Raw genomic sequence first — 24,125 nt, forward strand, 5'->3', positions numbered from 1 at the left:
AGTCTGCCAAATGTTCTGTACAAATTGTACGGTACTGTACCTACTACAGTATTAACTTCTACTTCTATTATTTTATCAACTGTACCTATAAAATAAATCAATTTATTTTATCTGATTTTTGCTGCACATTGTTTGTCACAATAGATTTTTTTCTGCGTTTAGGATTATTGGTTATATTCCATAAGTCAACTGATAGATACTTCAACATAAATTCAGTCCAGAAATATAATATTGTAATCGTTTTATTTGGTACATCAACGTCTTCATAACACGATGCATTAGCCAAATCAGATAGTGTGGGCCCTCAACATAATCTCAATAACTCATAAATAGTCGCACCAAAAATAGTTTATAGTAATCAAACAAAATATTTTACTGTTACATCGATATTTTTAATTTCATCGTAATTTTATGGAAGATCAATACATGGTGACAAATAATTATTTGAAATTAACTGACTTTTTACATTTGAATTCTTCAATGCTATAGGCACTCGATATAATATAGATCTAGACGTGAACATTTTAACATTAATTATTATTATACGCACAGATACAAAAAAAAACTGCTCGCAAATACACATACGGTCACGCTAATGTTTATAATATCTAAGTGGCTTTTAAAATGTTCACATTAGAATGTCTAATGCAGTGTTTCCCAACTAGATATATAAGAATTTATAAGTAGTCCGTATAAATTAAGATTAGACACATCTTAAGACATTATCACAATACTGGTTTATATTACTTTTGTTTGAAACAGACTGGTTTATTCTCTACTATCTTGAAACTCAATTCTTCTATTCATATATCTCTTTATGTTTATTATACTTCTATTTAGTTATCGGCTTTAACCAATAAGTTGTTCATCGCTATAAAATCATTGTTAAATCTAATTCCGGTATTTGCCTTGGATGGAACATACTGGTCATTTGGTCAAATTTGCTACTAACTTATGCTGTTTAACAAATGGGAGAGATACATTTGGTGGAATCTAATTGGGAACCACCACTCTAATGAGTTGACAGTTAGCACTTTGTGAAGCTTATGGAATGAAAATCTGCAGATATCAAGCAGACATTTGAAACTCCTAAATATTTACTGGTACACAATCACTCTAGTTTTATATACAATGATAATTATGAAAGTACACGTAATTAATTCCTTAAATAATATTATATAAATCCAATCCAAAAAATACACTTGCCACTAAAGGAACAGTTAGTGCGTGTTCATGAACAACTAGCGACATATATTTATTTATACACGCGATCATTCCGCGATTCATTCGTACATTAATTTAGCTCATTTCACACTAATGATAATGGTGATCTGTTCGTATATTCACAATTCTCTCAAATAAATTGACATACATATTATAAATTTTAACCTATCCTTTTCACCGTACAGGGGGCTTACCACAACCTTTAGCAAAACCATCATGATCTGTCCATCTTATTTAAGGGCGTATGTCTTACTATTACTACCTCAGTAAGTGCTATGAATTGAATGAATGAAATGGTCGATAGCGTCCAAAATAGCTATGCAAAACAATCTTTCGATAAGCTTAATGGCCTTCAGGGTACGAAATGTCGAAACATCACGGATTTAAGAGCTTGTGGTAAGGCCCACAATTTGGAAAGGGATAGATCGATTTATTAGCATTTTTAGTGCCATATTTAGAGATTTGTGCCCACCCGAACTACAATCCTGTCTCTTTCGCGGCTGCAGTCTAGTTTACGTGAACAAGCACCTAAGGTAAACGCGCAAATCTGACATGATCCCCTACAACTTAACAAACAAATGAAACTCGATACAAACAATGATCAAACAGTGAGAGTAGCGGCAAAACACGCCAAGTAACTTCTTATAAGAGACAATGAAAACAAAAGTCTAGTGAACAATAGCTTGAAAGTAATCTTAGATTATTTATTATTAATTGCTCCATTATAACTATCTCAGATATTATCTATGACATACTACAGATACGCTTTTTTTTCAGGATAAATTCTGCAATCTAGGCACAACACATTACACTTTTTAAATACAAAAACTGATTTTAAATTTGATACATAAACGATGAAAGATTTATTAAATTAACAATAACAACAATATTTACGGCTAGCAAAGCTGATAGATCAATAGCTTTCATTGATGCACACTGGATCATTATAATTATTTGAGAGCCATATGATTGACAGGCAATAAAGGCGTATTCACGTAAATACGTTGTTTGATAAGAATACCAATTCAGATATTCAGTATCAAATCTGCTAAGCAGTACCAACAAGGATTTGTGAAACGTTTCATTATAAAGATACATTATATGTTTTATAATAAAACATTACACAAAATTGTGATACTGAATACCCAAACTTAATTCTTTATAATATTATCGAATTTATTCAAATTAGAAATGAATTGAGCGCACTCATATGATATCAGTGAATAGAATATGATATATTTGATTAGATCTTTATTTGTATAGAAACAAGAAAGATAATAAAAAGGTGTAGATGTGATGTGCGAATCTATGGTTAATCGAAAACAAGCAAAGTTTACATTAAATAAATAGAGCATTGAAAAAATAGCCAAGCAATTAAAAAATGTGATTTTAAAAACATTTCTTTGTTATGAAATCGATTTTTTTTCGTTAATTAAAATCCGTAAGATCTTTGCATCTCTCTTCGCTGTTTGAATTAAATATGCCGTACTTTCGACGTGCAATTTTTTGTGCCAATTATGATTACCAAATTCAGCGAAGTTAACGCATTCTTAGTAAAATGTCGTTGAGAAACAAGCTGTTAATTCAAAACCAAATTCATATTCATCTGCTTCAATGTAGGCTTAATTAAGAAACACTTAAAATGTTATTTTATAATTATTAAATGATAAATTTTGTTTACCGGCCACTATTTAACCCGACAAATCTGTATGACACTGACATACACAGAAAAAAATGGCTTTAGAACCCAATCATCGTAAGGAGACTCTTAAATGTGCTTTTACTTCTTTATTCTTCGTATTTTTATTTGGAAAATAATCATAATTTCATGGCTTGTAATAGTTTCGCGTAATTGTGTATTACCATATAACATACATCAATTGGGACCACTTATTATCGAATAGTTCTAGCTGATTAGTTTGAATAAATTACAACCAATAAAAGATCTTCAACATGTAAGCTTTCACATATACAGTACGGTAACCATTTTTGTCGACAAGAGTGTAAAGGTGGCATAATGAAGAACACTGATAAGAAAATGCATGTATTGGCCTAAAAAAAGTAGTGCTTAAATACCTAGTAATTTTAAATACCAAGTGATTACGTAATGAAACCTTTTAAAACATTTTATGGCACCAAATTAAACCTGGATCACAACATTTTGTAAAATAACAATGAAATTTGTATTTCTACATAATAGGGTGTATATAAAAAGCAAAACAAATTCAATATTCTAACACCCTATATATTAATTTCTTGACCAGGTGCTCCTATGATAATGCATTGAACAAATACTTCAGCAGCTAAGGTACAAATGGCGTTAGATTTAATTTCAAAAAAAAAAATTCTATGCTACTTGTTGCTGGACAACACTATAATATAATTTAGAATGATTATTTTAATGATTAAGGTTTGATATGATTTAGCATTTACCAATATAAACATAGTTATTCATAGTTAAAAGATTTGATAACTATTTTTTTTTTTAACAAAAGCTCTAAACTTTTTCATATAGCAGAAAAATTCACAGGAGTCAGTTAAGATAATTATACACTATTTAATAAATATATATTATAATAATTATATATAAATATATATGTTAGTGCAAAATTGGTTAAGTAACCATCCCAGGACATATAACCTAATGACTATAACCACATATGCGTACAATGCTTTCACAATGTAAAATTCTCTACAAATAACTAGGTAGATAATTATTTGTACAGCCTGGATAACTTCCTATTAATATCTAAATGCTAACAAACTTTTTTTTCTATAAACATGTAACACTTGATCATAATTGATCAAATATGAACCCAAATTGGTTTATGGTTTAACTAATTACTTATCAAAAAGCATTGATTTTAAATAATTTTTCATATATTTGTTTACTGAGGGGCGATACATTGATAAATTATATCACATGCATATAAACACTGGTTTCTTTGTCACTGGTAAATAAAAACCTAACTTTGTATCACTAGTAAACTGTCATCTGATTAGGAACATTGTTTTTTTTTTCTTAATTTTCATCTTCCGGACATGGTGTGACACATGTCTGTCTGTCTGTAATAGCATCACAGCTCCTAAACAAGAGGATTGATTATGATGCAGCGTTTTTACACTATAATGAAAAGAATTACTGACATAAATTCTAGCTAATTTCAATTTTTTTTTTTAATTTTTTAACTGTTCCTAATTTACACAGACAATCAAAACAAATAGAATCCCTCTAAACTGAATTGATAGCTTTACAACTGTCGTGGTTTACTTCACCATAATTTGAGTAGCTCTTATAGTGAAATTTCTTTTATTTTTATGCATTAAATAATTTATATTTTACCTACTTTTTGATATAATTTATAAATACAACCCCTGGTGTAATTTTCAAATTAATTACATTGGTGTAAAACTGTCTTTGTACAGACCATGAAAATAAGGTTTTTACAGCTCCATACAAAATGTCACTGTAACAAGTGTCACAGTAACATAATTTATGTAACTGATTCATACAAGCTCATACAATAATTAATTATCAGACAATTTCACTTACACCATTACAATAATACATAAATCTACGAAAGGGGCCAATTATAAATTACCTCACATGATATATTTTATATTCCCAACTTACCAATTGGCAAAATCCTCCATTAGAAATCACATCAGAATGGCTGAATATTTAGTAATTTGAACCCAGGTGCATCCTGAACATAAGGTTTATGATTTAGATAGGCACTTGGTAAGTAGATGATATGAAATCATCTTTCAATAACAGATTTAAAAACGAGGCAGGCAGTTTATGGCTTATTGCAAATTAAATAATTCTAAAGTAAAACTCAAAATTTAATATTTGAAATACCATCAGCAATCATACAATGGGCAACAAAAGTCTAATTAATTGTCAAAAACTTTTAAATGTGAAATAATTTATGAAGGGCCCCAAAGGAACTATATAAATACACTTAAATCCAAACAAATCCTTGCATCAGATCACAAACAGGTCAAATTGCACAAATGAACACAACTACATTAAAATACAATAAATTACTTAATCTCTTTTAATTATTTTAATGCAGTTAATTCCTTAATTAAAAATATCAGCTGATTCAACAATATTAATATATTAAATAAACACAATAACAAAAAGTCAAAAATTAAAAAAAAAAAACTTTATTCCATATTCAACAATGTAATTAACTTTTAAGTACTGACTATGTTTTCTTGTGATGCATATGATGAACATATATTTTGTGTATACAAATTTCAATCATAAATTGACAGGCCTAAAAAGTGAAAGTCTGTAAAGTCTAGGATTATTTATTTAATTATCACATACATATAAATAATAAATATAATTATCATATTCAATCTATTATTTAAAGCAGATATGTTCAAGTAATGAATCCTGCGTTTCTTGAACATAACTACTTATAAGTTCTGTGAAAACCATTAAGTATCAGATAATTTATTTTCTTTGCTTTATTTCCTACCCAATGGTTGTAAAAAGTAAAACAAAGTTATATAGATGTGTTGTAATATTTTTCGCTGGTGAAAAACCAGTTGAAATGCCAAATTATGTTCTGTTCAACAATGTCAACTGTTGTGAACACAGAACAGACAACGCTAAAAGCTAACGCTTTTAGCAATAGAAGTAGCAAGGGGGCGTGGCCTGCGTACACCCGAGTGTGCGGAACATCGCAAACATCTTCGTGCATGTACTAGCAGTCTTGTTTTGTTCTGTGACAAAAGGAATAAATAATATTCAATTCTAAAGTAAGGGTGACATATTTCATTTTTCACAAAATAATAAACTGTCATTTAGGCCACGCCCCTGGGTACGCTGGTTTCAATATAAAGAATTTTCACTTTATAAATCTAGTTACCTCTTATATCTGTGGTTGTGAACATACCTAATCACACTACTTTTAGATCTGTCAATTTAGATAAGAATTTGTAAGCAAATGACTATTTACTGTAAAAACTGTGCATTGATTGTTTAAAATAAATATTTAATTACATCTAGACTCTCTCTTTAGTACCTTGAATTTTTGACTAGCTTTTTATTGATGGGTTAGTTCTATGACAATTTTTTTTTAAATATTAAACCTACTTCAAATCCATTGGCAGTTACCAATTTTTTTACCTGTACCTGCAATCAAATACTATTCAAAGCTTACCATTATTATTCTACATATTACATACACACTGCAACCCAAATTATTCATATTTTTAGAATTATCCAAAGAAATATTAATAAAAGATTTATTGGCAATTAGCAGAAAGACAGTCCAGGTGAGTCTCCTATAGCTTTATACCACCAAGCAGACTGCTCTGCTTACTATCGATGGTGTGCTATGAAGTTTGTTACATACATTATAGAGAATGCGAAAGGTGAAACTCTTTACTGCTTATGCAGGCTCTAGTGGTTTTTTGGCTGGTATAGTTCATGCACTGTAGGATGGTGCGGGTGACAGTTCATTTCACTTTGGAAAGTTTGTAATGAATCACGATAATAGTATGTATTGTGAATGTCATATGGCAACTGTCACCTGCACCTCACTCTTAAAAGTTTATTGTGTTTCACGATAATAGCATGTATTATGAGCATCATAAGGCAACTGTCACCCGCACCTTGCTAGGTATAGTATGACTATTTACTATCATATGCATTATGCATCATCTAATAGTGTTTAAATTGTGTCTTAATTTGTGTGCTCTTTTTTATAATTTGACAGAGATCTATGTCAAATGATAAAAAAGAAACTTTCCATTTTAAAAACACACAAAAAACTATAAATGCAATGCAATGTGGATCAGTGAGCACACTTGTATGTCTTTTTATACAAAGAATACTAAAATATGTTTGTTGCAAAATAAATATGTTTGTGTATGATGTGGATCTGTGGACGCCTTCCTTTAATAAGCATGATTATTATGAGTAATTTTGCTGAGTTTTTGTACTTAATGATGTTTTGTGTTTCCTAGTCTTGTGATAGTGCAGTAAGTATATAATAATGCATTTGTTCTGCTAATTTGGTGGAGCCTAAATTGACCGGTGTGTAAGAGACATCCTGTCCAATATATAATGTTTTGTTACATATTATAGGTGTGTATAATGTTTCAACCAATGAGCAAATATATAAATATCAAGAGGGAAAGGGTCAACAAAGTCTAAAGATCTACAAAAATCATTGAATTGTATAAATTTTGCTTTGCAATTTGATGATTGTTGTAGATCTTTGGCTCAACATGGGCAGGTTATAGTGCAAAACTGTTATTAAATTATGAAAGTTCAGATTTGAAAGTTCTTCTATAGCTGTCCAGCAGTTAAGAAGATCATGCTAAAGACATTGATTGATTAAAGATATTGCTAAAGAATCTCCATTAATCACCAAAAATAACATTATTGTCACAATGTAATGAAAATTGGGGATTTTATTTTTATGCAATGGTAGCTTACCTATGTACTGTGACATTTTGTCCCTTATAAGAAATTTAATATTATGTGTTGGTTTAACCAATTTTTGATAAGTGTTGGATAGCGTATTCACAAGTTTTGTCTATCTATGTCTATGTCTATTTAACATAAAGCAAGAAAATGGCGAAAATGTCAAACTGTCAAAAACTTTGACAAAAAGGGTGAAACCATACTTAAGGCCGATTTGCCTTTTTTTTAATATTTTCACAGTTATGACATTTTCTTGCTAGAGCATCTTTACAAAAACATGTTTCACAAATTTGACCACAGTCTATAGAGCTTGCTTTGCAACAGCGATTTGATTGATTTTATGAGTCAAAAAGTTATTAGGATTGATTTTTTAATTATTTTTTGAGAATTAAATATTATTGATTGTTACATGTCAGTACTTAAATGTTAATAAAACAGCAATCTAACCAAATAAATAGATATGCCTTTTAGCTTAAAATTGATCAGGCCCTGATTCTGTATGACACTGTCAACGTAATTATGAGCTAAGCAATAAGGGGTCAGTCAAAATGTGACGTCACAAATTGCATTTACAAGATTAAACACCATAAAGAATCATGAGCCTGTTCTATAACTTACTGACCTGAGTAACTAAGAGTGACTGCTTAGTAAGAAAAAGTTAAATGAATTATGTAAATTTAAATGATTGTGTTTGTACATCAAGGCAATCTATAGATTTAAAACTCCAAATTCAATTAATAATGTCCCTATCAACGACTAACTTAATTAGTGACTGAAAATATAACACAACAGTTATGATTTTTGGATACACTATAGAAAATTGCGAAGAGTAGACATGAGGAATTATAAATCTAAATAAGCAACAAGAAAACTCGAATAATACATAACTTGTGTTTACAAAAAAACAATTATAAAAGAAAGACTACTGCTTACCACATTCCGATGCTATCAAAGGCAAACTACGGAGTACCAAAACAACACTCGATTCGGCTTCAGAAACACTGGTACACTATCAGTATGTAGGGGTGACACGTGAAGAGCTACCGCCACATCTGTCTATACCAACTGAAAGGGCACTAAGCGAATGCATGCCACAAAAATATCAGGATCAATTCTACTATCTTTTCACCTATACTCCAAATTTGAGACACTCAGGGTGCCCGCTTGGGGTTCTTCAATGTCTATGTACACCCAAAGCTGCCCGCAAGAGGATTTGCTCCACGACAGAGCCACAATAGATTCACTATAACGAGACACCTGCGCGACACTAACGCGCAGACTCCAGAGCGCTCAGAACTCAGCGAACTCCTTCGCACACTTCTCCGTGGAGGAAATGCGTAACGCCTCTTCCTCGTAGTCATCAAAGTTGCTGGTGTCTCCGGGGCCTTTGCAGCGGGGTATGAACGGCGCCTCGATCTTCTTCTGGAAGACGGCGATCCAGTCGGTGCTCGCGAACCATTTGTGTCCCTTTATGTCGTTCACACCCGCCTTCAAATTGCCGTACCGCTTCGTGAGATCGACTTGCAGAAGGTTCCGCAGCAGGTCTTTCAGATCGGACCCGAAGTGTGAAGGGAAGCGAACCTTACCTGACACGATCTTCTCGTATATCTGTATCGGCTGGTCGGCGAAGAACGGCGGATATCCGGCCGCCATCTCGTAAACCAACACGCCAAGGGCCCACCAGTCTACCGCCTTGTTGTAACCCTTGGACAGGATGATCTCGGGCGCGAGGTACTCGGGTGTTCCGCACAGCGTCCACGTGCGACCCTTCACCCGCTTCGCGAAACCAAAGTCCGTCACCTTGAGGTAGCCCTGCGAGTCGATCAGCAGGTTCTCAGGCTTGAGGTCCCGGTAGATGAGGTCGAGGTAGTGCAGGTACTCGAACGCCAACACTATCTGGGCGGCGTAGAAGCGCGAGTGCGGCTCCGAGAAACGACCGACCTTGCGGAGGTGAGAGAACATCTCTCCGCCCGGAACGTACTCTAGAACCATGTACAGGTTGGAGTTGTCCTTGAAGTGAAACTTAAGGCTTACGAGGAAGGGGAAGTTGATCGCCTGCAAGATTCGCTTCTCGTTCAGCGTGTGTTCGACTTGCTTCAACTTGACGACCTTTTGCTTATCTAATATTTTCATAGCGTAATACTCCTTGGTGGGTTTGTGTTGCACTATCATGACTCGGCCGAACGAGCCCGTGCCGAGCGTCTTTATTCGCTCGAAGTCGTTCAGTCCGGCGGTATTAGTAGGATTCTTCTTCCATTTCTCCTCGAAGTCCTCCTTGGCCTGGTCAAGGAATTCCTTGACGCTCTCGGCGGCGTCCACCTTTTTGTTGGCGGTGGCAGCATTGTTGCCCATGGCGCACACCACTCGCTATTCCAGAGCCCCGATTCGCCGTTATAGAGGCTGTCTGTGTGCACTAATCGATGCCCCTACGTCCGTAAGAAACGGGCAGGTCACCACAGACCGATATGAAACACGAACATTATCAACTTTTACAGCACGAATGCACGTCACAAAAGACACTTGTTGGAGGCACACATTGACACGATTAGTTTGAAATCGAGAAATTACGAAAAATATTTTGTAACATTCACAAGAATAAAATGGCTTCCACTGCCAAACTCGATCGACAGAGCGAGATCGAGCGAACGTTTCGCTCACGGGTGGCGGTCATTATAACGGTGTTGCCATTTGATTGGAGAAGAAACTACCTTTATTTTTACAATTTCTACCAATATTTCTAATTTTGACCTAGACGATAGAAGAAATGAAATAATGTGTAAAGCTAAAGTCCGATTTTTTTTTCATGACTTTTATGTAGAATACACGTAGAAGACGAATAAACGTGATTTAGTCTGTTATTTATATCAACTGCCTCTAAAGTACAAAAAAGTCGAAAATACTAATAAATCACGGTGCTTCCACGAAAAACAAAAATAAACTAACCTACCCCATTCTTCGAAACTAATACTCCACAGCTCCAGACCATATGCTATGTCAGTAAAAATTTACAGTAATCTACCACACCATATACGAAATGAGGAAAAAGATATTGTATTCAAAAAGATATTACTTTTTTCGACTTTCTTTATTTCGGGACATAAATAAATAATGGAATAAGTAATTAAAGACAAAATTGTGCATGTGTGCGCTCAGTTTTGTAGCCTATTATTCGGATCTCTTTTTGCGGTGATTTTGTAGGGTTGTAACCGATCTATAGTATAAAATTATCATTGATTATTATATATATAAAACAAAGACGGGTTTGTTACAACACTTATTACTCGGGACCTGCTGGACCAATTTTCATGGTTGTCTCCGCCTCGAATAGCAGAATACATCTTATAAACAATGAAAATTAGCATTTTTTTAAGGTAGAGGTAGGATATTCAGGCAATACCATACAATACATTTTACATTATATAATACTAACGGACCCGATCAAGCTTCACTATGACTTTTGTACACTTATTCGCTACCCCTACCCTACCTCTACCCCACCCCTAAACTACTCCTACCCTACCCCTTACCTACCCCTAATCTACTCCTACCCTACCCCTACCAAATCCCTACCCTACCCCTAAGAATAAATATGAAGCACCTACTTGACAGTTTTCGTAAAAATATATTAAAACTGTAAGTTTTATACCTGTAATAAATATAATTTTTTAAAAAAGAAATGTTATATAATAGAAAAATAAAATAATTTTTATCCATCTATTTGAAATTAGCACTAAAACAACAGCTCACATATGACGTCACGGTCATCACGATCGTTTATGATGTTTTTAAAGCAATTATAGGATTGTTTTTTTCTCTGCCTATGGTTTAATATTTATTTTTAACTTGTGTAATACCTACTGACATTTGACAATATTACATGACACTGACAGCTCACATTGGTATTCTTTAGGATTGAGCAGAACACGTTGCTTGATAAAAATTCAATGTAGATAAATTAACAACTTAAAACTAACAAATTCAAGCTTTAAAATCCTTTTTTAAAATTCCAGTACAACCATTTTTAAGGGAACATCAAAAAACCGCAAAACAAAAAAAAAATACTAATGTATAATTTTTTTAGCTAATAGAAAGAACAACTTCTGTTTCCTGTCGTTTTTTACGTGTTAGGTCCTCATCCCACACTCGCATGTAGAATCCTCGCTTATGATGTAATCAAATTTAAGTTAAAACCATTTTCATTGTTTATACCCAGCTGCATCAGAAGAAGGGTAATGTTTTTTTAATAATGATTATAAACCTACCATACGAATTCCGCATTTTTGGTATAGCAATACCGTATAAAGTCAGTACTGAAATAACACGAAAGATGGCGCTACTTCGCATCTAAGATTCGAAGAAGGTCGCAGATATTGTATAATAATAGACAGACTACAAATCATTAATTTATTCTTAGGTTGGCTTGGTAGTTTATTATTTTTTGTAGGTATCTAAGTTTTTACCCTTTTTTTACCTAATTTATAACAAAACTAGCTGCGTGGTTTCACCCTCGTGGTTCCCATTCTTGTAGGAATATGGGTATAATATATAACCTATAGCCTTATTATATCTACTGTGCTATAGCCTTCCTCAATAAATGGGCTATCTAACACTGAAAGAATTTTTTAAATCGGACAGTTTTGCGCGTTCAATCAAACAAACTCTTCAGCTTTATACATATATTAGTATAGATAACAATAATAATAATCCTTAGACCAGTTATTAATGGTCTAAGTAATAATCAGAACAACTTTAAAAAAGTTAATCTATATTTTTTTGCAATATGTATTTTATTATTTTGGTTGCCAAAAAGTACGTGGATAAAATTATTTTTATCTCCATCCAAAAAGGTAATTTTGCGTTTGCATAAAATGCCTAGTTTAAAATATATTCATGGTCTTTGTACTACACATACCTATGTAGGTGAACAGAATGCGTGACAAATTGAAATAGTTTTCAAGATAAGAAATAGCTGCCTGGTTCAATATAAAACGAAACGAAATATTAGCCAATTTGATAATATACCTATTTGTGCGATTTACATAACAGCACAACCCTAGCTTTTCGCTTCAACAAATAATAAAAAATAAATGAATAGGTACTTTAAGTCTTCTCGACAAGATTTCAAATCCAAATTAAGAATTCGAAGTTTCAATAATCGTCCACCAGGGCAGTCACTAGACGTAATTTCTAAACTTGTAATTTTATTTCAGTTCGTAGATGGTTCATGATATTTTATTTATTATTAACATGTAATTTATACGGAAGGCGCCTAGCTCGGGCAAAAAGGTCGCGCCATAATTATTTTTGTTTAAGGTCTCTACACACATGCCTAGCTAGCGAGTGGCGACTAAATCATTTTTTTTAATAAGTCGCCACATTATAAATAGTCCATAATACAGTAGGTTGGGAAAAATCAAGATTATATTATATTACCCTACATTCATTAATCTGTGTATCCAACTTTTAAAAAGATGCACGTATGGTCGAAATTTTCTTAGAAGTCTTATGAACAAAACAAACCCGTCTTGTCACTAAAATCACATATTTCACTTACGTTATACGTAATTTCTAAAGAACAAAGTGTCTAAATCCTTTATTATACGCGTACAGTACGAATTACACCAAAAACTACACCGAATTTACGATTTATTCACATTTATTTTCTGAAAAACAAAATCACAACGAGATTAATTTGCACAGCTTAACTACGATTACGGCAATTTGACATTTCGTAACGCTAGATTGTCTATGAAAAGCAAGGATGGGTAAATAACATCGAGCGTTAACTTATCGATAAATGATAATGAATGATTCTTTAATAATTGATATGTTGTTAGTTTAAAGATGTTATACAATAAATATGCTCACGTTATTCTATAGCGTAAAAGATATCTTACGAATAGTAGCATTATTCAAACACTGGTATGGATAACATTAAGTTGTAGCTGTAGAGTAATAATTATGAAGAAGGGTAAATGAGTTTTTTTTTTATGGAAACACCGTGGTCTATAAGTATTTTCGTAATAATTAACTTTTTTTCTGACTATTTTACATATTTCAAAAATATACATGCAGGGCAGAGTCTACAGTTTTAGTTTATTCAAATACGGTTACCTATACTGGGTGTAAGGGGCATGCTAACGAAAACTTAATCCAGTGGTTCAGTACATGATTCTGAGTCTCTCAGCGTTGAAATTTTTTGTCGGTCTTTTCACGATATTGAAATTTTTTTTACAGTTTTTTTTAACTAATTACAGCTTAGAAGTACTTATTTCATCTATCTCAATACGATTTTTAATAAAAATCGTCAAATCAAGATTTTTGACAAAAACTAGCAATGTAAATTTAATTTGCAAAATGCGCGCGATCAGCTGTTTTCCATGAGGTCAAATAGGCAGGTCACGACTAATAGGTATATATACAAAGTCACAAACAAACTGCGCGACGTTGTATTGCCGACCGCCGCCGGTGCCGAGGAAAATAATTGCTATCTCTCTCTAACCTAAGCCACGCGGCGCGGTTAATAGGTATTTTCAAAATATTGAAACTTTAGGTCCTTTTGCTAGACGCTACGCTATTTTTTCTTTAGTTCGTGTTCGGCGGTCTGTTGACAAACAAACCAAAATTCAAAAACTTTTGTGTATGTTTTATGTTCTGTTAGTAGTGATTTTCTGTAACGAATACTCATACAATTGTGTCGTTTGTATTGTGTGTATTTGTGTGTGTTGACTGAGAAGTCTTGAAATGCTTAGATCAAATCAATTCAGTACTCATGAATATCGTACCTACTACGACGACATAACGTCTCGTAAACGAGAAACAACCTGCAGTAAGTTAACTACCTGTACCTAGTTAAAAAAAGTATAAAAAATAGGTATTAGATAGGTAAGTGTAGCCAGCCGATTTGCTGTCGATGCGTACGTACCTACGTGTACGTACGCAGTAGGTTGCGGAGCGTTGTTATCGCATTATTCGCTGTACATTGCGTGCTCAAAATTTTCAAAATCTGAATTTTCTTATTTCCGACGTAATTGGTATTTAAAATATCGTTGTGGAAACTAAATTTAACCTCTTCATGCAGTTTTCGGTATCATGTCCCTTACACCCAGTATGTACGTGGATACGTGCACACTTTTTTGAAGTATAAGCAAATCTTGGACGTTAGTACGTCCCCAAAAGATTAAAGAAAGAGACGGCCGCGTGGCGCAGTGGGTAGTGACCCTGCTTTCTGCATCCACGGCTGTGGGTTCGATTCCCACAACTGGAAAATATTTGTGTGATGAGATTGAGTGTTTTTAAGTGTCTGTGTGTATTTATACATTATATAAGTGTATATGTAGCGTATTTATACATTATATATTTATATGTAGTATATAATTGTATATTAATATTATAATATCAACTATCTTAGCACCCATAACACAAGCTACTCTGTATGCTTACTTTGAGGCTAGATAGTGATGTGTATTGTTTAAGTATATTTATAATAATAATAAAAAAAGATTACCCCATTTCTTAACCACGCGTACCCATAGGCATAAACCGTGCACCGTTCACCGTTTGTGACACGTGATATTTAATTTCTTAAAATGCACACAACCGAAAAACGTTACTATACGTTCCCTTTTAAGATAACGTAGTATAGTAACGGATGTTTTAGTTTAGGTATTTCAGTTATAATGATACCTACTTGATATCGTTCCGATGCCCGCCGTTAACTTCTCAACCCTACTGATTGTCTTTGATTCATAGTCGGCCATTATTGTTGTGTAAAAAAGTCATCTAAGAAAATTTCGACCATAGGTACATAGAGATGATGAATGAAAGGAGACTAACAAAAGGAATTTAAAGGGCGAGGGTGAATGAAAATGTTTGAAGGGGAAGGCCAAAACGATCGTTCCTGGATCAAATCCTGAGGACGTTCTGAGTAAAGCTTAGTTCGGATTATTTTAGTAGAGTACGAACGATTTTTGGATTTACGGCCCAAAAATCGTTCGTAGCTACTAGACTAGAATACTAAAGCAGTCCGAACTAGGCCTAACGGCAATTTTATAAATAAGTTTGATAAAATAATGAAACATAAATGTTAGTTTCGTTCCATAAACCTTGTTACGGGTATTGAACTAATGTTGGACGCCAGGAGGGTTTGCGTTTAGTTGTTCTGCAGGCACCCTACCAAGCCTTTCAATAGTGCTAGCTCGGAGCTGACCCTCAGGGATCCGGTTTGTGAATACAATGTGATACAGTTCCCTCGTGCTGAGAAGGCGTTTCAAGAGGCTAAGAACAATAGAAACAACATCATGTTTAATCTAATCGTTACCTACGTATTAAGTAATGCGCGAGTTTTATATTAGTCTAACACTTACCCTTCTCAACACATCCAAAATACACTTTAGACAATTAAAGCAAAACTAAATCACTGACAGTAATTATTCACAAATGTCTGTACACAGTAGTAGCTTTGAAGCGACGACGCCTTACACAATGCAACCGTCTGACCTCAACTCAATCTCTCCACAAAATGGCCGATACAATAATACAATAATTTTAATTAATTGCAAATAACTAATACACGTCATACATATTCCCTATAAATTAAAAAAGACATTTTGACATTTTGGCTAGGGTTCGAACTCACGACCATATTAATTTAGGTCCGACAGTTTACCCACATTGCTGTGCAGTCTTTACTAAGCTATGTGGAAATGTTCTTCGTATTTGAAATATTCCTACTCATTGAGCTGCTATTCATATCAAATACCCCTACCCACACAAAAAAAAAATTGCAAGTTATATATATTTATATATATATATTTTTTTTTTTTTGCATTCAGTTTAGTATGCTTTTAAGTCCTTTGCGTGCCAGAGACCTATATCTTTACCAAAAGCGTTGTTTAATTTAAAAATATTTTCCGAAATTTTCTTTGTGATTACAGCCTTTTCAAATTTGGGTGCTAATTTAGACATAAATTTATTTGAAGCTTTTGATAAGTATTTGGTTCTCTTCCATACTATATCTCCTTCTTTAAAATGTGCTTGTCTATGTTTACGATCATAGATTATTTTACTGTTGTCGTGTGTTTGCCGTAACTTAATTTTAACGTTTTCATTAATTTGGCCACGCAATTTTAAATTATTGATGAATGATTGTTGGTCTGGTAATGGCAAAATTTCCTTAATGTCCTTTAAATATTCAAACTGATTTACTGGAGGTACGTTTGTTTCCCGACCAAAAAATAAATAAGATGGTGTGTAGCCCGTGCCTTCATGAACCGCTGTACGTATAGCATGACCTATATCATTGAGGTAGATGTCCCAATTATTATGTTTTCCTGACTGAATATATGATCTGATCATGGTCCCTATGACTCTATTTACCCGTTCTGTCGGATTACTTTGTGGGTGGTAATTTGGTGTGTACCAAATTTTCACATTAAATTTGTTGGCAACATTTTTAAAGTCTTCAGACAAAAACTGCCTACCATTATCGCAGATTATAGCTGACGGAGAACCAAATAATAGGAACTGACTTTCTATAATCTCGCATATTTTATCTGCTTTTCCTGTGCGTAAAGGGAATAGTAGGGTAAATTTGCTAAACCAACATGTCAGAACCAATAACATAGTGTTGCACTTTCTACTCTTTGGGAACGGACCCATCAAATCTAAGCTTACCACTTCCCATGGACCTGATACCTCTCTATGCTGTCCCATTTTTCCAAAAGAAGGTTGCTGAGATACTTTTACCTTAGCACATGTTTTGCAATTATTAACATAATCCTTTACATCTCTCAACATGCTAGGCCAGTAGTAATTCTGCTTAATTTTGAATAATGTTTTTCTAATACCGAAATGTCCTGAAGTAGATAAATCATGACATTCTTGCAATACATCTGTTCTTAAGCTTTGGGGTACATAAATTTTCCAACGGCTAGTTACTGGAAATTGCTTCAATGATACTGATTTTAAAAGCAAGCCGTTTTCAACCGCCCAACTTGGATCTTGATCAGCCCCAGAACAGATGACTTTTACTTTATTTTTGTACCAGCTGTCTTTATTTTTATCTTGAATTTTGATAGCATTTATTTCTAAAGAGCGTGATAAGGCATCTGGAACTACATTGCAGGAACCAGGTCTATGCACTACATCAAAGTCAAATTGTTGAAGCTTCATAGCCCACCTGGCTAATCGACCATGGGGGTCTTTCATCTTGTGCAACCATTGTAATGCACTATGATCAGTCACAACTGTAAAATGAGCCCCATCAATATATGGCCGAAATTTCTCTACTGCAAACACTACACTAAGTAACTCTCGTTCCGACGTGGAGTATTTTATTTCATGGTTATTAAGCTTACGACTCAAATAAGCAATTGCCTGATCTCCATTATCTGATTTTTGACACAAAACCGCTCCTATACCATGTTTTGACGCGTCGCAGTGTATAAAAAATGGTTTACAGTAATCAGGACAAGTAATTACTGGAGTGGTAGTTAGAAGTGTTTTTAACTCTAAAAATGACTTGTCAGCTTCCGCTGTCCACTTAAATTTAGGTACACCCTTTGTTTTTGTCAGCTGATGTAAGGGGGCTGCTATTTCGGAAAAATTCCTTACAAACCTGCGGTACCAACTAGCTAAACCGATAAATCTTTTGAGTTCTCTAATATTCTTTGGTTTTGCAAAATTTAAGATAGCGCACACTTTATCGGGATCAGTGCGCAATCCGTCCTTATCAATAATGTATCCTAAATATCGCAGGGATGATCTAGCAAAGTGGCATTTTTCCATATTTACTGTTAAGCCTGCCTTCTTAAGCACTTCAGTGACCCATCTCAACAACTTTAAGTGTTCCTCCAAGGTGGACGAACACACTACTATGTCATCTAAATATGCCCAAACGTTATCATTTTTTGACTGGAATAACATATCCATCAGTCTTTGCTGGGACTGCGATGCATTTACTAAACCAAAAGGCATGACCTTGAATTGGAAAAGGCCTTTACCTGGCAGCGCAAAGGCTGTTTTCTGTTTACTGGACTCCTCCAGTGGCAACTGCCAGAAAGCTGACTTTAAATCTATAGTGCTTAAATACCTAGCATTACGTAAGCTATCCAAAATGGAAGAAACACGAGGTAAGGGATATGTATCTCTTCGAGTCACTTTATTCAGCTGCCTACTATCCAAACAAAGCCTGTTAGAACCGTTTGGTTTCTTAACTATAAGTACGGGTGAGCACCATGAACTATAGGATGGTTCCACCACATCTTTAGCTAACATGTCATCTAACTCAGCTTCAATTTGTTTTCTTACGACTGGTGAGAAATTGTATGGTTTTTGATAAATTGCTTTGGTGTCACCCGTATCTATCTTATGCTCTATTAAGTTCGTTCGGCCTAACCCAACCCCTATAGTGCATTTCATTTCCTCTATTACTTTCGAGAGTTCATCCTGCTCAAATTCATCTAAATCATTTTGTGATACTAATGTACTGGTTGTATGTAGATTTATTGTATTAACTTGAGTATCACCAATTGGTATATCGCTTTTAAATTGGAACCTGATATGGAATTGGTCAAAAAAATCCTTCCCCAATAACAAATTTTGCACTAAACCTGGCATTACTAATAGAGACATGACGTGAGACTGACCATCAAATTTAATGGGTACATCAAATAACTCAGAAATAGTATGATTTGTACCGTCCGCCGTAGAAATGTATCCGTCAAATTTTCTTTTATACGGCTTTAGTCCCAAAGATCTTAAGGTCAGAGCAAAATCTGGATTAATAACAGTCCTATTTGCTCCCGAATCTAATAAACCTGTGCAATTAAGGTCTAAAATTTCTAACATTACATATGACCGGTTATCGTTCTCTTTGGAAACAGTAAGATTATCTATTTCATGGCCTACGAACATTTTACTAACTACCTTTAACCAATTCTGCCATTCTTTGCTATTTCTATCAAGGGGAGATCCAACTAGGCAGATTTCTGATTGTTGCCCTCCCCTGCCCCGTTTCCCTTACACGAGCAATCTTTTGAAGTTGTGCCAAATCTACCGCACCTATAACAAAATAGACGTTGCTTTGGAATGGTACATGACCGAAATAAATGTCCATTTTGCCTACAATTCCAGCAACGTTTCTTATTTATTCCTAATGAATTGTCGTTTATTTCGAGAATTTGGTTATCTGGCACTCTAACTTCCTCCGTTTAAGTCTGGTTCTAATAAGTTTTTGTTGGTTCCTGGTTCCCGAAATTGTTCACAATTTATTTTTGATCTTTCCACCACCCTGAGTACATTTATCAAATCCGGTATAGAAGCGAACCGGTCCCTACACACCGCGCGTTGGAAGTAAGGCTGAATGTTTTTCAAGATAATTGTAATCTTATTATGTTCTGAGATTTTTTCTGGTAACCTATTGAACATGTTTTGCATTATTGACATGTATATTATAACTGATTCATTTCTTCCCTGAGTTCTAGATCTAATTTCGTCTAGTAATTCCTCTTGGTAACAAGGTGGTTGAAAAGCTCGTTTCAGTAAAAGTGTTAATTCATTCCAAGTTAATATATTTTCTCTATTCGCTCTGTACCAGATTAAAGCGTCTCCTTCAAAAAAGTCTATTGCATATCTCCAAAGATCCCTATCTGAAGCATTTCTTGCTTCTTTGAGCTCATTTACTCTTTCGATAAACGCATTTACACTGACCTTATTGTTTCCGGAAAATTTTACACCCCACTGTATAATAGGCACTAGTTTACGTTTTTGCATGTGACTCTCATCTTCAATTACTGATGATGAAGAAATTATTTTACCACTAGCCTTACGAGACTCAAGCTTGTCTTTAAAATTCACTGACCTATCACAATCATCTTCTTGGTTGCTGATGTCTAAGTGTTCCCTAGATTGAGATCGTTTTTCTAGTTTTTTTATTATTCTTTCCCCTACCGTACCTAATGTTTCTTGTAAAATCTGTTTATCTTTAAATGTTAGGTTTTCTTCCTCTTCTTTATCATCCTGTTCTTCTAATTGTGCTAATAAATTATCTATCTTAATTCTTAAATTTTCTCTTACCTCGGTTTCATCATCTGATTTAGGAACTATGAAATCTACCCTGTTTTTAACATGGTAAAGCCTAGACACTAATCGTCTAAATAAATTTCTGTCTGGTTTTTCTGAAATTTCTGAAATATAACTTGATAGAATCGCCACCTTTGATTTACACACCTCTAACTCCTGAGCAGGACACTCGAAGCTTTGTTTTGGGGCTTTAATCTGATATGAATAGTCGCCTTTTTCTTCTGAATTCATTAGCTCCTTAAGCATTTTTTTCATGACTGATACAAAAGTTTTAATATATACTCCGCGAGACGCAAGTTCGAACTCCAACTCATCTTTCAATAAAAAGTTGACCTCCATTTTTATAAATATCGATAACAATATTGATCCAACAAAAATATTATTTTACAACTATTATACTAATAATTGACTTATTAATTTAATTTATTTATAAAAGAATAATTTATTAATAATATTTAAATCAATTACTTATTAGAACAGTAAATAACATACCTGTAATGTGAAAAAAAAATGTAAAGAGTTACCAGAATATGAACAAATATTTCGTATAAAATTTTCACTAACATATAAAATTAAATATCTGATATATATCTATATATAGATTAACAGATTGATAAAAAGTATTATAATATTGCTGAAATTAATCTTTAATACAAAACCAATCAATCGTCATTATTAATGAATGAATGAATTATACAAAATAATTATAAAAAAGATATCTTTTAAAACATTTATCCTTAAAGACAAGATAAAGAGGACTATATATGATCAACTAGAACGAAATAACAAGGAAAAAAAAAACATTTCATTTAAAATCATATTTACCCATCAATGAAATAATATTATAAATTATCTTATAAACTTCTCTCTTTAAAGAAAAGATAAAGATGTAATATCAAATAAATGTAAAATAACAACAACAACAACAACTACAACAACAACTACAACAACAACAACAGAGATAAAAACACATAAATATTTAATTAAAATTAATAGCAATCCAGAAATAAATAAATTCTCAATTATATACCTAACAAAGTATTATTAGGTATTAATTAATTATTGACAAAATATCTTGAATCTAGGCACTATTTCAACATAATAAATTGACATAATATTAGTAAATGTAACACACAAAACTTATTGAAACACAACAATGCAATTTTTTATCAGTAAATATTATTTTCAATTAATTAAAATAGTTCATGCAAAAATATAATATCAATTCAAGTAATGCTCCCTAATCTGAATTAAACCTATTAGTATCAAACTTCAATAACACATGCACTAGGTTGATACCTTCTTTATACCTACACTGCAAATCACACAATCTTTAAGAATCTTATATCAAGTTATTATATTAGTTACAGCTTTAGAACATCTAAGTTATAGTACGTAAAACATAAGTAAGTAAATACAAAGTTCTCCGTCCAAAAGTAAAACGTTCAGCACTTTAGATAGGCGGGTAGGTATAGTGTAGAATCGTTTCTACAATTCAAGAATGTAATGTTCGTTCTTACACAGTTCTTTTAATATTATATTTTTTTAACTAGACACTTTAATTACTATTTTCATAATTATTTTCCGTTGGGCGCCATATGTTACGGGTATTGAACTAATGTTGGACGCCAGGAGGGTTTGCGTTTAGTTGTTCTGCAGGCACCCTACCAAGCCTTTCAATAGTGCTAGCTCGGAGCTGACCCTCAGGGATCCGGTTTGTGAATACAATGTGATACAGTTCCCTCGTGCTGAGAAGGCGTTTCAAGAGGCTAAGAACAATAGAAACAACATCATGTTTAATCTAATCGTTACCTACGTATTAAGTAATGCGCGAGTTTTATATTAGTCTAACACTTACCCTTCTCAACACATCCAAAATACACTTTAGACAATTAAAGCAAAACTAAATCACTGACAGTAATTATTCACAAATGTCTGTACACAGTAGTAGCTTTGAAGCGACGACGCCTTACACAATGCAACCGTCTGACCTCAACTCAATCTCTCCACAAAATGGCCGATACAATAATACAATAATTTTAATTAATTGCAAATAACTAATACACGTCATACATATTCCCTATAAATTAAAAAAGACATTTTGACATTTTGGCTAGGGTTCGAACTCACGACCATATTAATTTAGGTCCGACAGTTTACCCACATTGCTGTGCAGTCTTTACTAAGCTATGTGGAAATGTTCTTCGTATTTGAAATATTCCTACTCATTGAGCTGCTATTCATATCAACCTTAAGTTCAAAAAAGGACACGTAAAATTAAGCTGTTTGGTGTTTGCTATTCCAGCGTTGGTTGTTGCAGAACCACGAGTCAACTCTTGTTCACTCGTTGGCTTAGACCGTTATTAATGATCTAAGCTCGTTGGTACTCTGGTATTGGGGTGGAAATTAGGCTTAGATTTGTTTTTCTCCTCGCTTGCTGAATTTCGCAGATCGCAGAACTTTTACCTGATACTACTTGTACATATGCTGATACGTTCAAGTAATACAGGATTATAGATAGGAAACGAGAATTATATAAACGCATTAGGTAACCCTGTAATGTTTATATGTACCTTTATTTATGTCATAAATAAATAAATAAATAAAACACGGCTAAATTTACGTGTATTTGTATCACGCGTGTAATGTATTGCCGGAGTAGGTGTGCCCGACTAGTTTGTCTAACGCCAAGCTGCATGAACAAGACCATGATTTAGGGTCTTAGACAATTTAGGGTACCGTATGGATTTGAAACCATTCGGGCATATTTATATTTATATTTCACTAGAGACCGCCCGCGACTTTGTCCGAGTGAAATTCGATTTCTTCACAAAACCTTCGGGAACAATTCGTGGAAGAATTTTAGGATACAGTTAGCCTATGCCTTAGTAAATAACTATGACAACTTGAGAACACCATGAACTACCTATGTTTTTTGAAATCACAGGCAAACGCTTCAATTCTGTTTATACGTAGTGAATATAGATACTATACCTATTATTAAATTGTATTGATGATTGATTACATAGATAGTATTTTTTGACATCGGTAGGTACCTATATATTCCAATCTCAGACTAATTATATAAGGACCTGCCTCATTAGACTTTACTTTTCTGTCAACGTATATGATCAACGATCTTATACGATTATAAAAACTGTCTGAAGAAAAGAATGGATGTTTCATAGTTGTAATCGTGTTCGTCGGTCGGTCGAGGTCCGTACCTTTTTGTGTAGTTGAATGGTGTAAAAAACAGTCAACAACTTCTTGTTTAGCTTCAGATATACATATATACCTAATCTAAGCTAGTTTTCTTCACAAAATGACAGACAATTTTGTTCATGAATTTGGGTGTGATACTAGTCCC

At 33.6% G+C, this 24,125-nt stretch overlaps 1 protein-coding gene across 1 annotated transcript; it reads right to left on the reverse strand.

Annotated features, from left to right (window-relative positions):
* Nucleotides 1-370: 370 nt before the first annotated feature.
* On the reverse strand, nucleotides 371-10,349 carry LOC112048100 (cAMP-dependent protein kinase catalytic subunit 1). Its single transcript, XM_024085481.2, has one exon. It carries the CDS (start codon nucleotides 10,025-10,027, stop codon nucleotides 8,966-8,968), a length of 1,062 nt encoding a protein of 353 aa, XP_023941249.1. The 5' UTR covers nucleotides 10,028-10,349; the 3' UTR covers nucleotides 371-8,965.
* Between the last annotated feature and the right edge of the window lie 13,776 nt (nucleotides 10,350-24,125).

This window comes from Bicyclus anynana, chromosome 13 (genome assembly GCF_947172395.1).
Source record: "Bicyclus anynana chromosome 13, ilBicAnyn1.1, whole genome shotgun sequence".
Lineage (NCBI taxonomy): Eukaryota > Metazoa > Arthropoda > Insecta > Lepidoptera > Nymphalidae > Bicyclus > Bicyclus anynana.

Coding starts and splice junctions, on each gene's coding strand:
- LOC112048100 (XM_024085481.2), bottom strand. CDS start 10,027: ATGGGCAACAATGCTGCCACCGCCAACAAAAAGGTGGACGCCGCCGAG.